General features: G+C 42.2%; 1 protein-coding gene across 1 annotated transcript in view; it reads right to left on the bottom strand.

Annotated features, from left to right (window-relative positions):
• Window positions 1-661: 661 nt before the first annotated feature.
• Window positions 662-14,688, bottom strand: part of pcdh1a (protocadherin 1a) — a 142,388-nt gene continuing 128,361 nt past the window's right edge. The window contains exon 6 of the mRNA XM_069671693.1: window positions 662-4,569. Within this exon, the coding sequence (XP_069527794.1) occupies window positions 4,199-4,569 (371 nt within the window). The 3' untranslated portion in view covers window positions 662-4,198. The remainder of the gene's footprint in view (window positions 4,570-14,688) is intronic.

The raw sequence follows: 14,688 nt of genomic DNA, 5'->3' as shown, positions 1-14,688 counted from the left end.
TTACTCATTACATTTCTGGAGTTCACACTTTATTAAATAATGTGATATCTGTGCAACAATGATTAAGTCAATTAAGTTCCAGCTTCTGTGCTAATGATGAAACACAGAAGAAATACACAGAGCGTGAACATCTAGACATGGAAAGAGTTCCTCTTTCACCGAACGCTTCCAAGCATAGCTCATTGTCCATCTGTAAATCCTATTCCCTCCGACTTTAAGAGAAGTCACACAGACATCTCAAATTAACATCACAAGACAGCCGTCTTTAAAGCCGCGCACTAAATGCGGAGCGATGGGCAGCTCATCAATGCTTTAAATGTTTTGTATTAAGCTAAGTGCATGCCGAGGACTGCATTGTTTTCTCGTTGAAGTGGGTAACAAAGGTCCTGGGACTCTCCTACTTGAAGCCCTGGAATGCTTCCCTCTCCACATTCTGGGGCTTCCTGACTTAAAAATGAGCCGCTGGTCCCGGCATGACAAGAATACTAGTTCTTCTTAATGAGCCTGGGTCCTAGAGTGAGACACATTTTACACAATGTAGCTCCAAGGCTGCAAAACCACTTATAAAAATGCAACAACCGAACCCTTGTTTAACACTCAAAAGCGATGCATAATAATAGAAAAACAAAGAGAAACACTGACAGCATTCATTTTTTCCCTGAAGTGATTTTATTACAAAGTTCATGAGGACTTACAGTATTACAAGAGAATTTGTCAACATGCGTAAAACAGAACAAAGCCGAAACACAGGAGTTTAACAAACTGGTAAGATAAGACAATCCACTGTTCACGATAAACATAAAAACTGATTAAGTCCTCAGGAGGTGGGAGCCGGTGAATGACTACAGTGCAGGCATAGAACGGCCACATTCACACTGACTCAGCAAAGGTCAATCCAACCAAGGCAAGATGTGCACATCTCAAGAAAAACATGTTACAATTTTTATATGCCATCGGCTTTTCTCAGAACTTTTAGAAAGCTTCACTTGTATGTACATAAAACTGTACAAAAACATGGCATCACAAGCATTTTTATCCTATATAAATATACCAACAAGTAGGATAACAACTAGATTCTCTCTTGCAAAGACGTATTTTCAAGGCAATTGTCTTTGTTTCTAGATGAACTGTGAAAAAGATGAAATGTTCAGTTAATTTCAGTTCGTTTGGGTAGAGGGCCGTTTGAATATGAACCAGCACTGACATTTCAGAAAGGAAAGGAAAAGAAAAGAGTAAACAGTTTCTACCAATTATCTTTGGAATTCATGCTAAAATCGTCGCCTGCTTTGACAGGGTTGTGGAGATCTATGTACACTACGCCACCGAAAGATTTATTTTTTCACACAACCAGTTTTCTAAGAGTCTTTGATCGGTAAGAAAAAAAAAATCCCGTTGCCAATTTTCAGTACAGTAATTTGTCCATCTGTCCACAGAAATGATCACCATACAATACACACTACAGAGAGGCAAAAGATACTCAAGTGAATTCAACATTAAATCAATGTTAAGTACAAATTAAACATTATCCAACATACTTTTGAGTGTATCTAGGTGCTTCATGATGTCCTCTTACTTTGATCAAGGAGAACACGCTTCTGTGTTATAGAGAGAAGTAAACACAGTTCATTCAGCATGAGTTCAAAAGAAAGGTCAAACCTGGTGATATATTGTTCCAGGGGTGAGTAGCAGGAGGTCATTATCGGCTGGAGTCCAACTCATTAAGAGAGAGGAGGGAAAAATAGGCCCAGGCTTGCTTTTTATTTTGCAGAGACGGAGGTTTCACTTCGCTCCTGTCATTCAGTCCCAGTTATTGGTGACGAATCTTAAAGATACATTCCAGATTTACTCAAACAGTGCGTGTATTTAGGCTGGAATCAAGTCAGAGATAACTCTTGATGCAAAAACAGTTGTGAATCTGAATTGAGTCGAAGCATTTCGACAGATAAAGTGGTGATTGAGGCTTTGTGACACTGGTTTTATCAGTCATTGCTATCTTTCTCACTTGTGGTTAATTCCAGGTCAGTGGTCTTACCCGCTGCTTTGAGTTGGTGAAGCGGCGATCCACAGCTCTGCGAGGGTCGCCTGACGGGGGGGCCGTGGGGTTTAATCACAGTGTATCATGGCTGTTGTTTGAATTTTTATTCCACTCGCTAAATGGCTTTGAAAACGGCATAATGTGCTTTCTCCCCCTCAAGGCAGGATAATCGCCCACCTTATTTAATCACGGCCATGTCCAGTAATTTCCATATGTTTTCAGTTTAATTATTCTAAACGCACTTTCCAATGGCAGCGTGATGAGGTAAGTGCTGATAAAAATACCCCTTTTAACTGATTGTAGCTCTGCAGGGTAGATTTGCATTATCTGGTGGGTGCCTTGTCCTGGGGGTGTGCTCACACATGCCCTCGCTCAGGACTCATTACTCACCCTAATTAGGAAATGTCCATTCCAGGCTCTTCCACCCTTACTCAGAGACACAATCTCACTATGGAAATACTCTGCAGAGGTGAAAGGTATCTACAAATCTAATCAAATCAATGTTTAAATCAAAGACAGCGGCTGGAGCTGCGATGTTGTAAGGCAGGCTAGTGTTGTCATCATTAACATCCAATTACTGGCTAATACAGAGTGTCCTTCAGACGTATCCTTCAGATTCACTTGGAAAATCTTTGTAAAGATAAATGAAGCCCACGGGCATGCCCTATTTTTTATCCTCTGTTCAATAGCCAGAGGAGGGAAAATGCCTGATAATTTATTAAGCATGTTGTCCTCAATACAAGGGAAATCATAATTAACTGCAGCTGCAGTAAATGGAGCCTGACTCCTTCCATGTGATGTTAAAGCTCAACAATCTTCTTTATTTGAAGATATAACTGACAATTGAGACCCTTCATGTTGTTGACATGAACTCTTTCTATATATTAGAGTTGAGGGATGCAGTTTCAGTCGGTGCCCTGTGCAGTGAATTCACCTCTGCAGACGTACTTCTCTAGTGAGAACTTAAAAACAAAGAAAGTACACTCACTGAAGAGCTTTCAGGTAGTTTACAGAAGTATTATATTAACTTCCATAAGCACTAAGTCATTCAAATGGCTCTGAACGCTCAAGTACCCTTGCGTGTAAGTAACTCTTATGCGTTCATTAGAGCTATAGGACTTCTTCCAGGGAGAACGATTGTGAGCCTGTCTGATTGTCACGATAGAGAAGGAGCTTTTTTTTTCAAACTGATACACTGGTACGGTTTCATCATCAGCAGTGTGAGTCACAAGGTTTTTAGAGGCAAAGCCAATCAGCACTCTGCGTTTGGTCGTTGTGACTCTGGGGTACTGTGGCCAAGTCAACCGTTTTCATGATGAACGATAGGTCACAGTGCTGAGAGTCGCTGGAACATAATGTCAGTTTAAATGTTGCCACACAGCTTTCTCCACCAGTGGCAGAGCTCTACAGGGAGCAGAGGTAAAGGCCATTCTGCTATGATTATGGGTCAAAGGTGTGTGTGTGCGCGCACGTGTGTGTGTGTGTGTGATTGTATGGAGCGGATAAATGCCTACCACGATATCGAGCTCCACGTCTGGAGATGGTTTCAATCAAGTCTAAACAGCAGCAGCAAAGAAAAGCTTAAATATGCTAAAAATTCTGAGGCAATTTTTCTTTTTCTTTTTTTTCAGCTTATGCCGGACAAAAATATATGTAGAACACACCATTCAAATGTATTTACAGCACTGTACATTAAGAGAGACCGCTTTCATTTGATCATATGCCTTCTGATCGGGCCTGACTGGCTGCCTAGTAAATTATATCTAATAATGGCACGAGAGCACTGATCACAACTTTCAAATTCAAGAGATCACTTCACAGAATGGGACTTGGCTAACTACAACGATAATTAGTTACTGCTAAAGTAGCAATTACCATCTGCATTTCCTCTTGATCCGTCTGAATTTTACCCTTGAAGATTTCGTATAAATAAATGAGCGAATGCATCAATTAACTTTGTGGAATTCTTAATAAATATGCTAATAAATTAATAATTTAAGGAGGAAATGACAGAAAACAAGTGTTCATGCCAGTGATTGATGAGTCACAGCCTATTGTTACCTACAAAACGGGCATTGGCTTTAGCATGTGGACGGCCTGTTCCTCCTTCTGACGTGGGTGTATCTTTTCTGCGCTTGTGCACCAATCAGACGATGATATTCCTCACAGGTAGATTTCTCTTTTTGGAGTGTGGGCAGATGGGGAGGTGGGCGGGAACTCAGAGGCCACGCTCAGGGGCATCTCCTCTAAGGGGCAGTCCTGACTGGCGTCGTGACCACTGTTGGAATAGGCACTGCGAGAGGGCGGGAGGCGCGACCGGTGCTCCTCGCCGCCCAGCCTGGCGCTCCCGTTGGCCAGGCGTCCCAGGCTCCCTCTCTCCTGGTAAGGCACGAAGGTGGAGAGTTTCGGGGGGTTCCTGGTCTTGCGTACTGGGGAGGGATGCCCGGGCATCCAGCAGGCGTCTGAGTGGCCCAATTCGCTGCACTCGTTGGTGCAGTTTCCAGTCATCGCCACATCAGGGAGGGAGCGAATATCTGTGCGGGAAAAGAAGAGAGAGAAATGAGCGCCGTCAGAGGGAGATACACATCAAAACAACATTCAAAAAAAAAAAAAAATGTCGTAAAGAGGCATTTGTGAACAGAAATGGTGTCATCTGAAACACCCCATGAAACCCACCCCCCTCCATGATGTCTTTGCAGCTGTTGCTAAGCAGGCAGCAGCAGTTGCTATGTAGCTGTTGCTATGCACTGTGTAATGAGCAGTACTGTGTGTGTAGTCCACGAGCTGATGTGATGCATTCAGGAGACGGCGTGCTGCGTATATGTCATTTCAAAGTGTCTGATGGCAGTTTGTAATCAATCGAAAACAGGGATTTATTAATTTCTAATCTGTGTGATTTGTTGGCCATAAACGAAGTCCAGAAAGGTGTTAGTGTACAAGAACGGACAACATACAACAGGCACACATGCTGTGGACATACAGTGTTTGGTGTCATCGGCTGCATCCCTTCAGGCAAAACTGCTGTTGAATGAGCTATTGATTGACAGAGCTGAAATGAGTTCCCTGCCCTTGATTATCATCCGTTTTCTATTCAACTGTTCCTAATTAAATAAATGGGCCCATGACCCAGTGACCTCGTTTTAATGTACAAGCTGTGAAAGCTCCAAAATAAGTTTTTACTCCAGCCATCACTCAAGAGGATCTCACGCTTTATGAAACTAAAGCAGCACTCAATATCTCACGTATTTGTTTACCCGAAATGTGCAGCTGGCCGCCAATAGACTTGTTAAGCAGTCCACCTGTTGACAAGCTAAACATACAGCCCAGACTTAATGGAAATACCACTCAATTTATCTTTGTTATCCCTTCAGACTCAGGCGAGGACGGCCAAATCAATGTCTGTGAAGAGGGGAGCCGACGACTAAGATCTGTGGGTCTGCGATGCAAACTTCTGATTGCTGTGATAAATGCATTACTGTAATGCCACCGCGCTGTCCGCACCATGAAAGCGCACGTCCATCACGGAGGCGCCTGTCTTGTTTTTGCGGCTAACAGGACAGTGTGTGCGAGGGGGAGCAAATGTATTCACAGGGAAAAAACAGGGAGCTCGGTGCTGCACACCAAACGAGCTGAAAGATGTTGCATGTGAATGATGCAACCGCAAGAGATGACGTATGAGAGGCGGTGGTGAGAGTTCACAGCTAATAGAGAAAATGCCAGCTTGACAATAAGCCTATGAGACGCACCATCAGTATTGTGCTCATGACCAGTGGCGAGATAATTATCTTGCAAAATGTCAGACCTCTGAGGCTGGGGGAAAGAAGTGCATCTGGCCCACCCAGGCTTCAGTCAATCAGAAGGCGAAACAGCTTGTGTGTTGGCATGTGAAGATTTTAAGCATGTTTTTTTTTGTTTGAATTGCCGTATTTATGTCCAAAATATGCATTTCTTATGGGTAATCCATGCACAAGTGCCCATTGTTGTTTAAAGAATGCATAGCTTGATCCATTGTTGCCATAATCTCATTGTTCCAATAATCCTAAATTGCTAGATGTTTAGACCATTTAATACATTTACTTAACAATCGAGCAATGTTCCTTATTCATGCTTAATTATATCATTATGCGCTAGTGGTGAGTTCTTCTTTGTTTACAAGGCCGATGTCAATGCTCCTTTTCAAATGAATGAACCGCACTTTTATGCCCGATTAGAAAAGAAGAAACCAAAGTTTGGAGTTCTGAGAACCGACAGGCAACCAAAGGCGAGAGTGCAGCGCCTCGTGCATGATGATTGGAGTTTCATTTTCTCAGCTCTCAGCTAAGAGCGTTGTCTGTATGCATCACTGCAGAGAAATGGACTCTCGCTACAAAAAGATGTTCATGGGAAGAGAGTCGGGGAGAGTGAGGGGGGTTTTGAGGAGTACGCTTCCGAGCACAAGCACAGTCGTGTAGGCATCTACTCCAAAAGGATTTCACACTTGATTAAAACCTCTCCACAGCTTCCAGGAGGTTTATGCCACACCAAGCGGCTTCGTCTCAAATTCAGCGTAGCACCACAACTGGAAATCTGTGTACAGCGAGAAAAAGGTGCATTTACACCGCTTTTCTAAAACACTTCACATGCCACAATTGGTTTCTTTCTTTATGAATTAGGCATTACACGTGGGCGCACGTGAAGGGGCCCGGTATGACTTCATGCACAGCAGCTCAGTTAGCCAGAAAAATGGAGAAATGGTCCATTTTTGCCCATTTGATGCATCATTTCTCTTTGAACTTGCACAAAAGGAGGGATAAAAGACAAAAAGGTTAGCGCTGATTTCCATCCGTACTGACTGCCGGCTTGGTAATTGACTTTAGGACGACTGTGTTTTTTTTAGAAATTATAATTTGGACTCGCGCGATGAAACGGCGTCTAAAAGAAAACACCTAATGTAAAATGATACCGTGCAGGAATTAAAGCGCAGTCCTGATCCGCGCTCATCATCATCATCAAGGGCCAGAAAATGAGCGAGGACAGCGAGGTACATATTAGCTTGGCAAAGCTCGCCATTTTCTTCCAACGGTGCCAAAGCACATATCACGCGTCACCGAGAGGGAACGCAGACGCTCTGATGCCAGCTATTTTAGAAGCCATTATTGTGTCTGTTAGAGTTTCATCTACATTTTAAATGAGGTTCATTTTAAAGTAGCTTTGACATGGAGTCTCTTCCTAACAGGCAATGAGAGGTCTATATTCAACCGCAACCTGTCGTGTTAGAGGAGTGTTTCCCAGTCGCACATGCCAGCTGGGAAAAGTTGCCCAACATGTATGAATAATACGCTGCCTACTGTGTAGTTATGACAGCCTGTTATGATAGGGTGCATCATTTGAGAAAGCACACATTTGCTTGCTCTGACCTTTCTGTCACACTCAAATCTATCTCTCCCCCCAAAAATCAATACTGATAATTATACTTTTGTGTCTGCCTTGTGCTGTGGCTATTAGCCATCTGTAGCTGTAGTACCCACTCACAGCGTGGCAGAACACCGTCTGCTCTGCACATCAAAACACACTCCCACACTCGGCTGAAGCGATCATTGTTTTTAATATTCGGTGGACGGGATGAAGCAAATGAGTCAACAATGGACCGGGTGAGGGAGCAGCCAAAGGCGCAGTGGGAGACTTTTCTTACCCACTCGAGCCTGTTTTCTCCTGCACCTACACCTGAAATAAATCTGCTCTCAGTCTGGAACAAACCCTTTTAGAGTTTATAGTCTTGTATGTCATGGATGGAGAGCCAAGGTGGACAATGGCGAACAGACAGGGGAAACCTCAGCACTGTTATGGAACAGGCTGACTGGATTTAAGGGGCTTGTGATTTGGTTTTGAAGAGCAATGACTCAATGACATCTCTTCCTCTCCGCACAGCTGAATTCTTTTCCTCTAGACTCGGAGATAGATTGCACCTGTAGCTCTCCACCTTTTATATTGGGTCACTGCCGTCTGCCTGCTTAAAGCAATATAATGGAAAAAAAGAAAACAGTAATTTCCACCTTCTGCCACCTTCAGCACCTCATCAGCGACTCACAGTGAACCTTCTTCTAAAAGCACCTCTGCTGCAGTAGCATAACACGCACACCACAGAGCAGTTAGAGAGTGGGGGTACACACAGAGCTTAACCCCCCCGGCTGACAGATACATGTGAGGGGTGGGTTTGCATGCTGCTTGCATCAGGGTGCCAGTGGGAGGTGTTGAGTGTCTGAGGCAGGCTTCCTCATCGTCTGATCCCCTGCCCACGGGCATGGGGGAAGCTGCCTCTTCCTGAGATTTCACACCGCTGCTCTCTGTTTGATTGCAAATGCTGCCTCTCTCCCCACCGGCTGCTTTCCAGCGCGCGCGCCACACCGCTGTGATCGATGGCGAACAAATATGAGAGACCCACAGCTCATAGAGGGATGTCGGGAGAAAAACAGCCGCTATCGTTGGGGAGTGTGTGAGCGATATTAATGGTATATTTGTGGTCCCTGCAAACAGTTTATGTGGTAAATGACTAGAAAGTTCCAAGAAACAAACAGGGGAGAGGAAGAAATATCCCACATCCGAGCTGATATTAGTGTCTGGTGCAGGCTATCAGTATAATAACTGGGTGTGAATGCATTCTCTGGTTGTCATACTCGGTGAAGAAAAACAACAAGAAAACAGGGTTTTGTATTTCTTTAGCGATGACATGTCAAGTCTTGTTATTCAAGTGCTGTGAACAGTTTCTCACAGTAAGCAGAAGCTACCAAAAACAGCCTTTTTTCCTCCAGAGGGGAGCATTTTTTAAGAGAAGAAAACTTGCTACAAGCTCACAAACACTGTGTTGACATGCACTTTTTTCCCCGTTGCTCATTGTTATGGAATAACAAAAGAACAATGGCGGAGTTTGTAACCTCAGACTACGCTGTCACATTTTACCAGCAGAATTAGAATGTGTAGGCTTGAAGGCTTTGTCACCTAACTTATAGAGAAAAGTGACAGGAGATGAAGCTGCAGTTAACCCTTCAGTTACCGTTCTGTGCTGTTATTCTGCAGAACATTAGCATGCATTTATTCTCAAGCATCTTTTGTGTGACAGAGTTCGTATACGGAGCATCACCTGCCGTCTAAGTGTTGGGAAACTTTCCCAGAATTAAGAAAGCCATGGCCCACATAGAGACCTAAAAATATTCTGGGGCCCACCCAAACCTTTAATCACACTTCACTTAACAACACTTGAGTGTAAAATTAATTATTTCCTAATATTCAAAGACAGTAAATGTGAAAGTGGGGCTACAGCAATGCAGTGCAAACAATTATCTGTGTACATACACGTAATAATGTCATGCAAACAGTTTTAAAGACCAGCTCCAGTCGTGTTTTAAATGAGAAGTTTGGTATTTTTAAACCTGGGCCCTATTTTTAACAAATTTGTGTGTCGAAATGACTCATAGGAACAAAAACTTTTTGTACCAGTAGGTGTCCTCCGCCGTAGCTGCGATAGGGCCGCAATGGCTGGAACATAATACACTAGGGCAACTGCGCTCGATCAAAGGCTCAGATTGTTACTCCAGGTGTCCAACAACATTACGGAAGTGATCCGTAAAAAAGAGTCAAATCAAATTCAAAATCAAATCAAATTTTATTTGTATAGCGCCAAATCATAACCAGAGTTATCTCAAGACACTTCACAAAAAGAGCAGGTCTAGACCGACTCTTTGTTATGTTATTTAAAGAGAGGCCCAACATGAATCACCATGAGTAGCACTTAGCAATATAAAGAGTGAGATCCTTTTTGTTTAACCAGAAACAGTGACATTTCTAGGTACATATAAAATGCTCTGCCTGAAATAATAAATTGTGTCTGATATGTTTTTTCTGCAAAATACGTTTCATTACCATGTAAAAATCCTTCAAAGGCATCTCCTCCTTCTCCCTCATTCAAAATGCCACAATCTGCACAGGCCCCGCCCACTATGCAAATTTCCAACTGCCCCCTCTGTTGCGAAAACGAAACACGTCTCTGCCGTCGTTTAGTGGCAACTTGTTGAAACTTAGCTAGCTTGAAATGTAGTAATTAGTAGTAGTAACGTTAGCGTTAGTCAGTAGAAAGCTTGCAAAAATTGACGGTTACAGCTGGCTCAAGCAACGCCGAAGTGGTTGCCATAGGTTGCACGTAATGATATGCATAGCTTCACCCCGTCCGTTAACGGGAGTGGCTCCTTAGGTTTGTGATGTCACAAACCTGCCAATCTGAAAACGTGTTGTTCAGCCTGTCCTTGGTACACTGCAGTTTAAAAGCAGACAGGCCCAGCCATAGAGATGACTGCTTATGTTGTCCCTGATATGTCTTGTAGCACATGAAGAACACCACATGGAGATGTTTACAAGGTTAAATGCTTTGTTTTCACTGGAGGAGGACTTTAAAGCATATTATAAATGCACAGCTGATGCATGTTTTTATGTCTTTTTTCCCCCCATCATTATATCTAAGGAAATCAATTCTGGGTCAAGTTGTCCACATAAGGTGAAACCAGGAAATCATCTGCACTGGAAGTTAAAGGCCAAAGTGTCAAACTCTCCTTCCCAGGTTCAGTTAGGTCAGAATCCTCTGCTTCCTGAGCACTCAAGCCTCTCGCTGACAAAGGCTGATGAGTGGCCGCGTCGGCCAGAGGCACGTCAGGAAAAAGCGGCTGTAGATGGTTCAGTGGGTGATGCTACACCTCCTGTCAGTTCTCTCACCATCCACCATTTTGTCTCCGAGTTCCTTTATTTGAAGACTGCCTTTTGTATCACCACGTTTGACAAAGCCTTAGCACCTGCTGACAGATCACGCTATGCACCAGCTCCTCCAATTGAGAAGTTGATACGCGGTGTGAAATGTCAACCAGCACTAAGGCTTTGTCAAACTGTGACACACACGAGGCATCTTCAGATAAAATAGATTCAAAACATTGGTGGAGGGCTGGGAGGAGACAGTTCTAAGTGATGGCTTAGTTGCTTTTGTAATATAATCGTTTCTCTGTTGGTGCACAGAAGTGTTTGCTTGTATGGGGAACAGCTTCATGCCTCTGCCCACAACAATATGTTCGGCTTTCTGGCCAATTACGGAGTGGAAATTGCATCCTGAACCTTGACAGCACAATATTGATCTGCAGCAAATGCCAATGCAAAAAAACAAATCAAATTATTTATCATGAGCATAAGAGATTTTGGATTATTATTATCATATATACATATATAAATCCAGTTTCAAGGATATTTCTCCATTGATTTTGCTTAAACAATACCTGCTTGGTTTTGCAGTCAATACAGAGCAATCAAAGGTAACCAAGTAAACTATGTCCCGATAACGGCCTCTCCTTTTACATCGAGCCGTTACACAACCTACAGTACAGTACGTCTCGACCAGAGTCCTACTGTCACTGCAGTTAACTGGAGAAGAAAGGATGCCTACATGGTTCTGCCTGAATCTTTTATTACAGCAGTCAGCTCGGATAGTAAACAGCAGAACTCTATACGCTGTATTCAATCTCATATTCATGCAGAGAGGGCTTCAGGGACTCCGACTAGAATGTGCATGTTGAGTCTGAAAAGCATTAGTTAGACATCAGTGTCTAAATTTAGAAATTTGCATATGTTCTCTGAGGCCAGAACAGGTATTTTATTAATGCTGTTCATTTAAATGTTTATGGTGGGCGGTGCCGCAGTCCATGCAGGGAGGTATGCTTGCAACACAGGGATTCTTATTAGGATTAAAATACAGTTATTTTGCAAAGATCCACTTCTTTTTTTTCTACATGTGTTCAGTATGATTAAATTACCACTAACCGTGCTTGCTTTTTGCAATAGAAATAAGTCGGCTATTGCCTACATTGATATTTTTGCTTTTTTTAATATACGTTAACTTCAAATGCTCTGTGTACCCAGCATCTGCACCTCAGCTAAAAGGTTATGTATGTCAATAAAATGTAATAAATGATTGAAGTATTATGTGTGTATGATAAATTAAACAAAAATACAATAATATGTTAATGTATAAAAATAAATTATGAACATACAAGTATTATTATTATACAAAACAAAACATACCAACCACACAGTTCTCTGTGTAGAAACTCGAACGAAGTATGTTTTAAAGTGCAGTGGGGTTTTCACTGTGTCATTTGCAATTGAACTACAGATTCTTACACTGCTGTTTTTGCTTAATGTGATGTAATTTCCTGGACTATCTTATATTGTTTTATAACCCTAAAATCTGCTCAACCTAAAGGTCATGAACGTTTTTTAAAGTTATGCTGTAACTGTTGTTTTTTTTTTCATTTTAGATCATTTTAAAAAATGATTATAAGCACAAACCTCTCTCGTGGCCACCCATCCCCATGCCATCCGTGCTTTTTCACCACCTTTTACACCACATGCAATGTTAGTAAGTAAGTAAAGCTTTATTTACAGAGCGCTTTTTAAAACACCAGGGTGCAAAGTGCTTCACAAACACAGGAATAAAAAACATATAAACAAAAACAAAAGGCAAAATGAAAAACTCAAACAAAAGGCAGAGATGGAGAGCTACAAGAAGTCTATGCAAAGATTGAGCAGATCTGATGGATTGTGGAAGATACTTCCAGAGTCAGGGCTAAAACGGCAAATGCACGATCACCTTTTTTTTTGGTATCAGAACGTGGGACTGATAGAAAGCTGAGATTAGATGATCGGAGTGGATGAGAGGCAGAATATGAAACGAGGAGGTATGAAATGTAACAGTCCTGAATTTTACAGGAAGCCAATGGAGGGATGCAAGAACAGGGGAAACATGGGGCCGACGGCTGGTTCTACTGAATAATCTGGCAGCTGCATTTTGAACTAGCTGTAAACAATTAAGACATAATTGGCTGAGGCATGTGTAAAGGGAACGTAACAGAATGACGTCATCCACAAATGTCCGATTATGACATAAAAAGCTGTGCGCCTGAGCTTTCTGTTGCACAAATAATGACGGCTTTAACTATTCAAGGGTTTATTTATATATAGTGTAAAAACGCTCTTCGAATTGGACGCAAGTTATGTAATGTAACGACGTCATCAATGACCTCATGCTGACAAGAAAAAAGGGATTACTTCGCCTTCGGCTCCAAATGAATGGAGGCTGTAGCTATTCGGCTTTTTCAATTTTAGGTCAATTTAAAAAGGATGATGTAAAAAACACTGACTGCCTTCTGACCACGCATGTGAGGTCGGTTTTCACAGGGTTGAAACAGTATATGTGGACGAGGCGTGTGATAACGTATCACGTATCGTATCGTGAGTTACCACCCCTAACGTGAACAGTGTTAATAATTTCACATTGAACATGAGTGTATTATAAAGATTTGAAAAGTTACACTATAACAATATAGATAATGAAATTACGGCATAGACATTATAGCCGTCACACTGAGAAACTGATTTTGCAAAGCGTTTTATAATCCTATCATATATTTAAGGCAGCCATGTGATAACCTGCTTGCATAATTACATTTTGGCCCACTCTGCTTTTTCTTCTTCTCTCTGCTTCTCTCAATCCTGAAATAGGAGACCTTGCATTTCCCATTCAGTTTTTCTGTGTAATTTAATTAGAGAAGCTCAAAGAAATGTAGACTAAATCCCTGTGGTGTGGGGTTGTGACTGGACGCTCAATAGGCTGATGATTTTTTTTTTGACTTTATTTTTTTTCCTTGCCACTGAGTGTAACTCCATTACAAATTCTGCACAGGTCAGGGAACCAGACGACGGGGTATTCATTAGTTTAAGACAAACTAGAAAATTAGAAAATGTACAGACTACTCTCTTAGTGGAGCAGCTTGACTGACTGAGCTTTGCTTAGTTCTGCTGCGAGCGAATGCAGACGTCGACATCGAGCAGGAGTCTGTTCCTGGCACAGATTAATAATTGGTGACAGCGCTGAGGTGGGAAGTGAAGATAGAGCAAAACCAAACACCGAAAATACTTTTTTGTATGAATTTCGTGACTGATTTCTTGGGAAATATTGTCATGATAATTAGACAGACTGTTTTATCAGCCAACCCTTCTCTGATTACTGTGTGACATTTACTTGGAGAGTCACTTGTCTATTCCTGTCTCACACCCCAAACGTTCTTTCTTCTCCTTGTCTGAATGTCTCTTTCTTGGTCCCTGCCTTTGAAGCTTTCATCCCGCTTCAGGCTTTCACATTTGCACTCTTTGGCCCCCTTTCTTGCTACGGTGGCAGCGCTCCATGGCCTCGTCAGAGCAGGTAGAAGATGTTTTATTTTGAAGAAAATGAAACATTTAGGGCCCACTGTTAGTGTTGCATTTAAGCCTTTTATTTCAATTAACTGGATTTTCCAAGAAACACTCACAGTAATGGCTTTTCCACACGGGTTGCAATATGTTACTGTTGTGCTTTTATCTTTGTTTGTCGCCCACATACTAACATGGCTCTAAGAGCTTCCATTTAACCCATTACAGAATTTATTCTCTTCATTTCAGTCGAACCCGTTGTTTCCTTTGTATTAACACAAACAGAGCGGTGGAATTTTTCCCTAATAACATCCCCACCATGTTCACTGGATATAACTGCTTTATATGTTCAAATCACACCGTATAACGTGGACACAACTCATCTGCACTTTTATTCT

Source organism: Semicossyphus pulcher, unplaced genomic scaffold (assembly GCF_022749685.1).
Source record: "Semicossyphus pulcher isolate SPU_LCO1_2020_fin unplaced genomic scaffold, fSemPul1.0.p SCAF_10, whole genome shotgun sequence".
In the NCBI taxonomy this organism is placed as follows: Eukaryota; Metazoa; Chordata; class Actinopteri; order Labriformes; family Labridae; genus Semicossyphus; species Semicossyphus pulcher.
The sequence above is the reverse complement of the archived record's forward strand: the minus strand, read 5'-3'. Positions and strand labels throughout refer to the sequence as shown.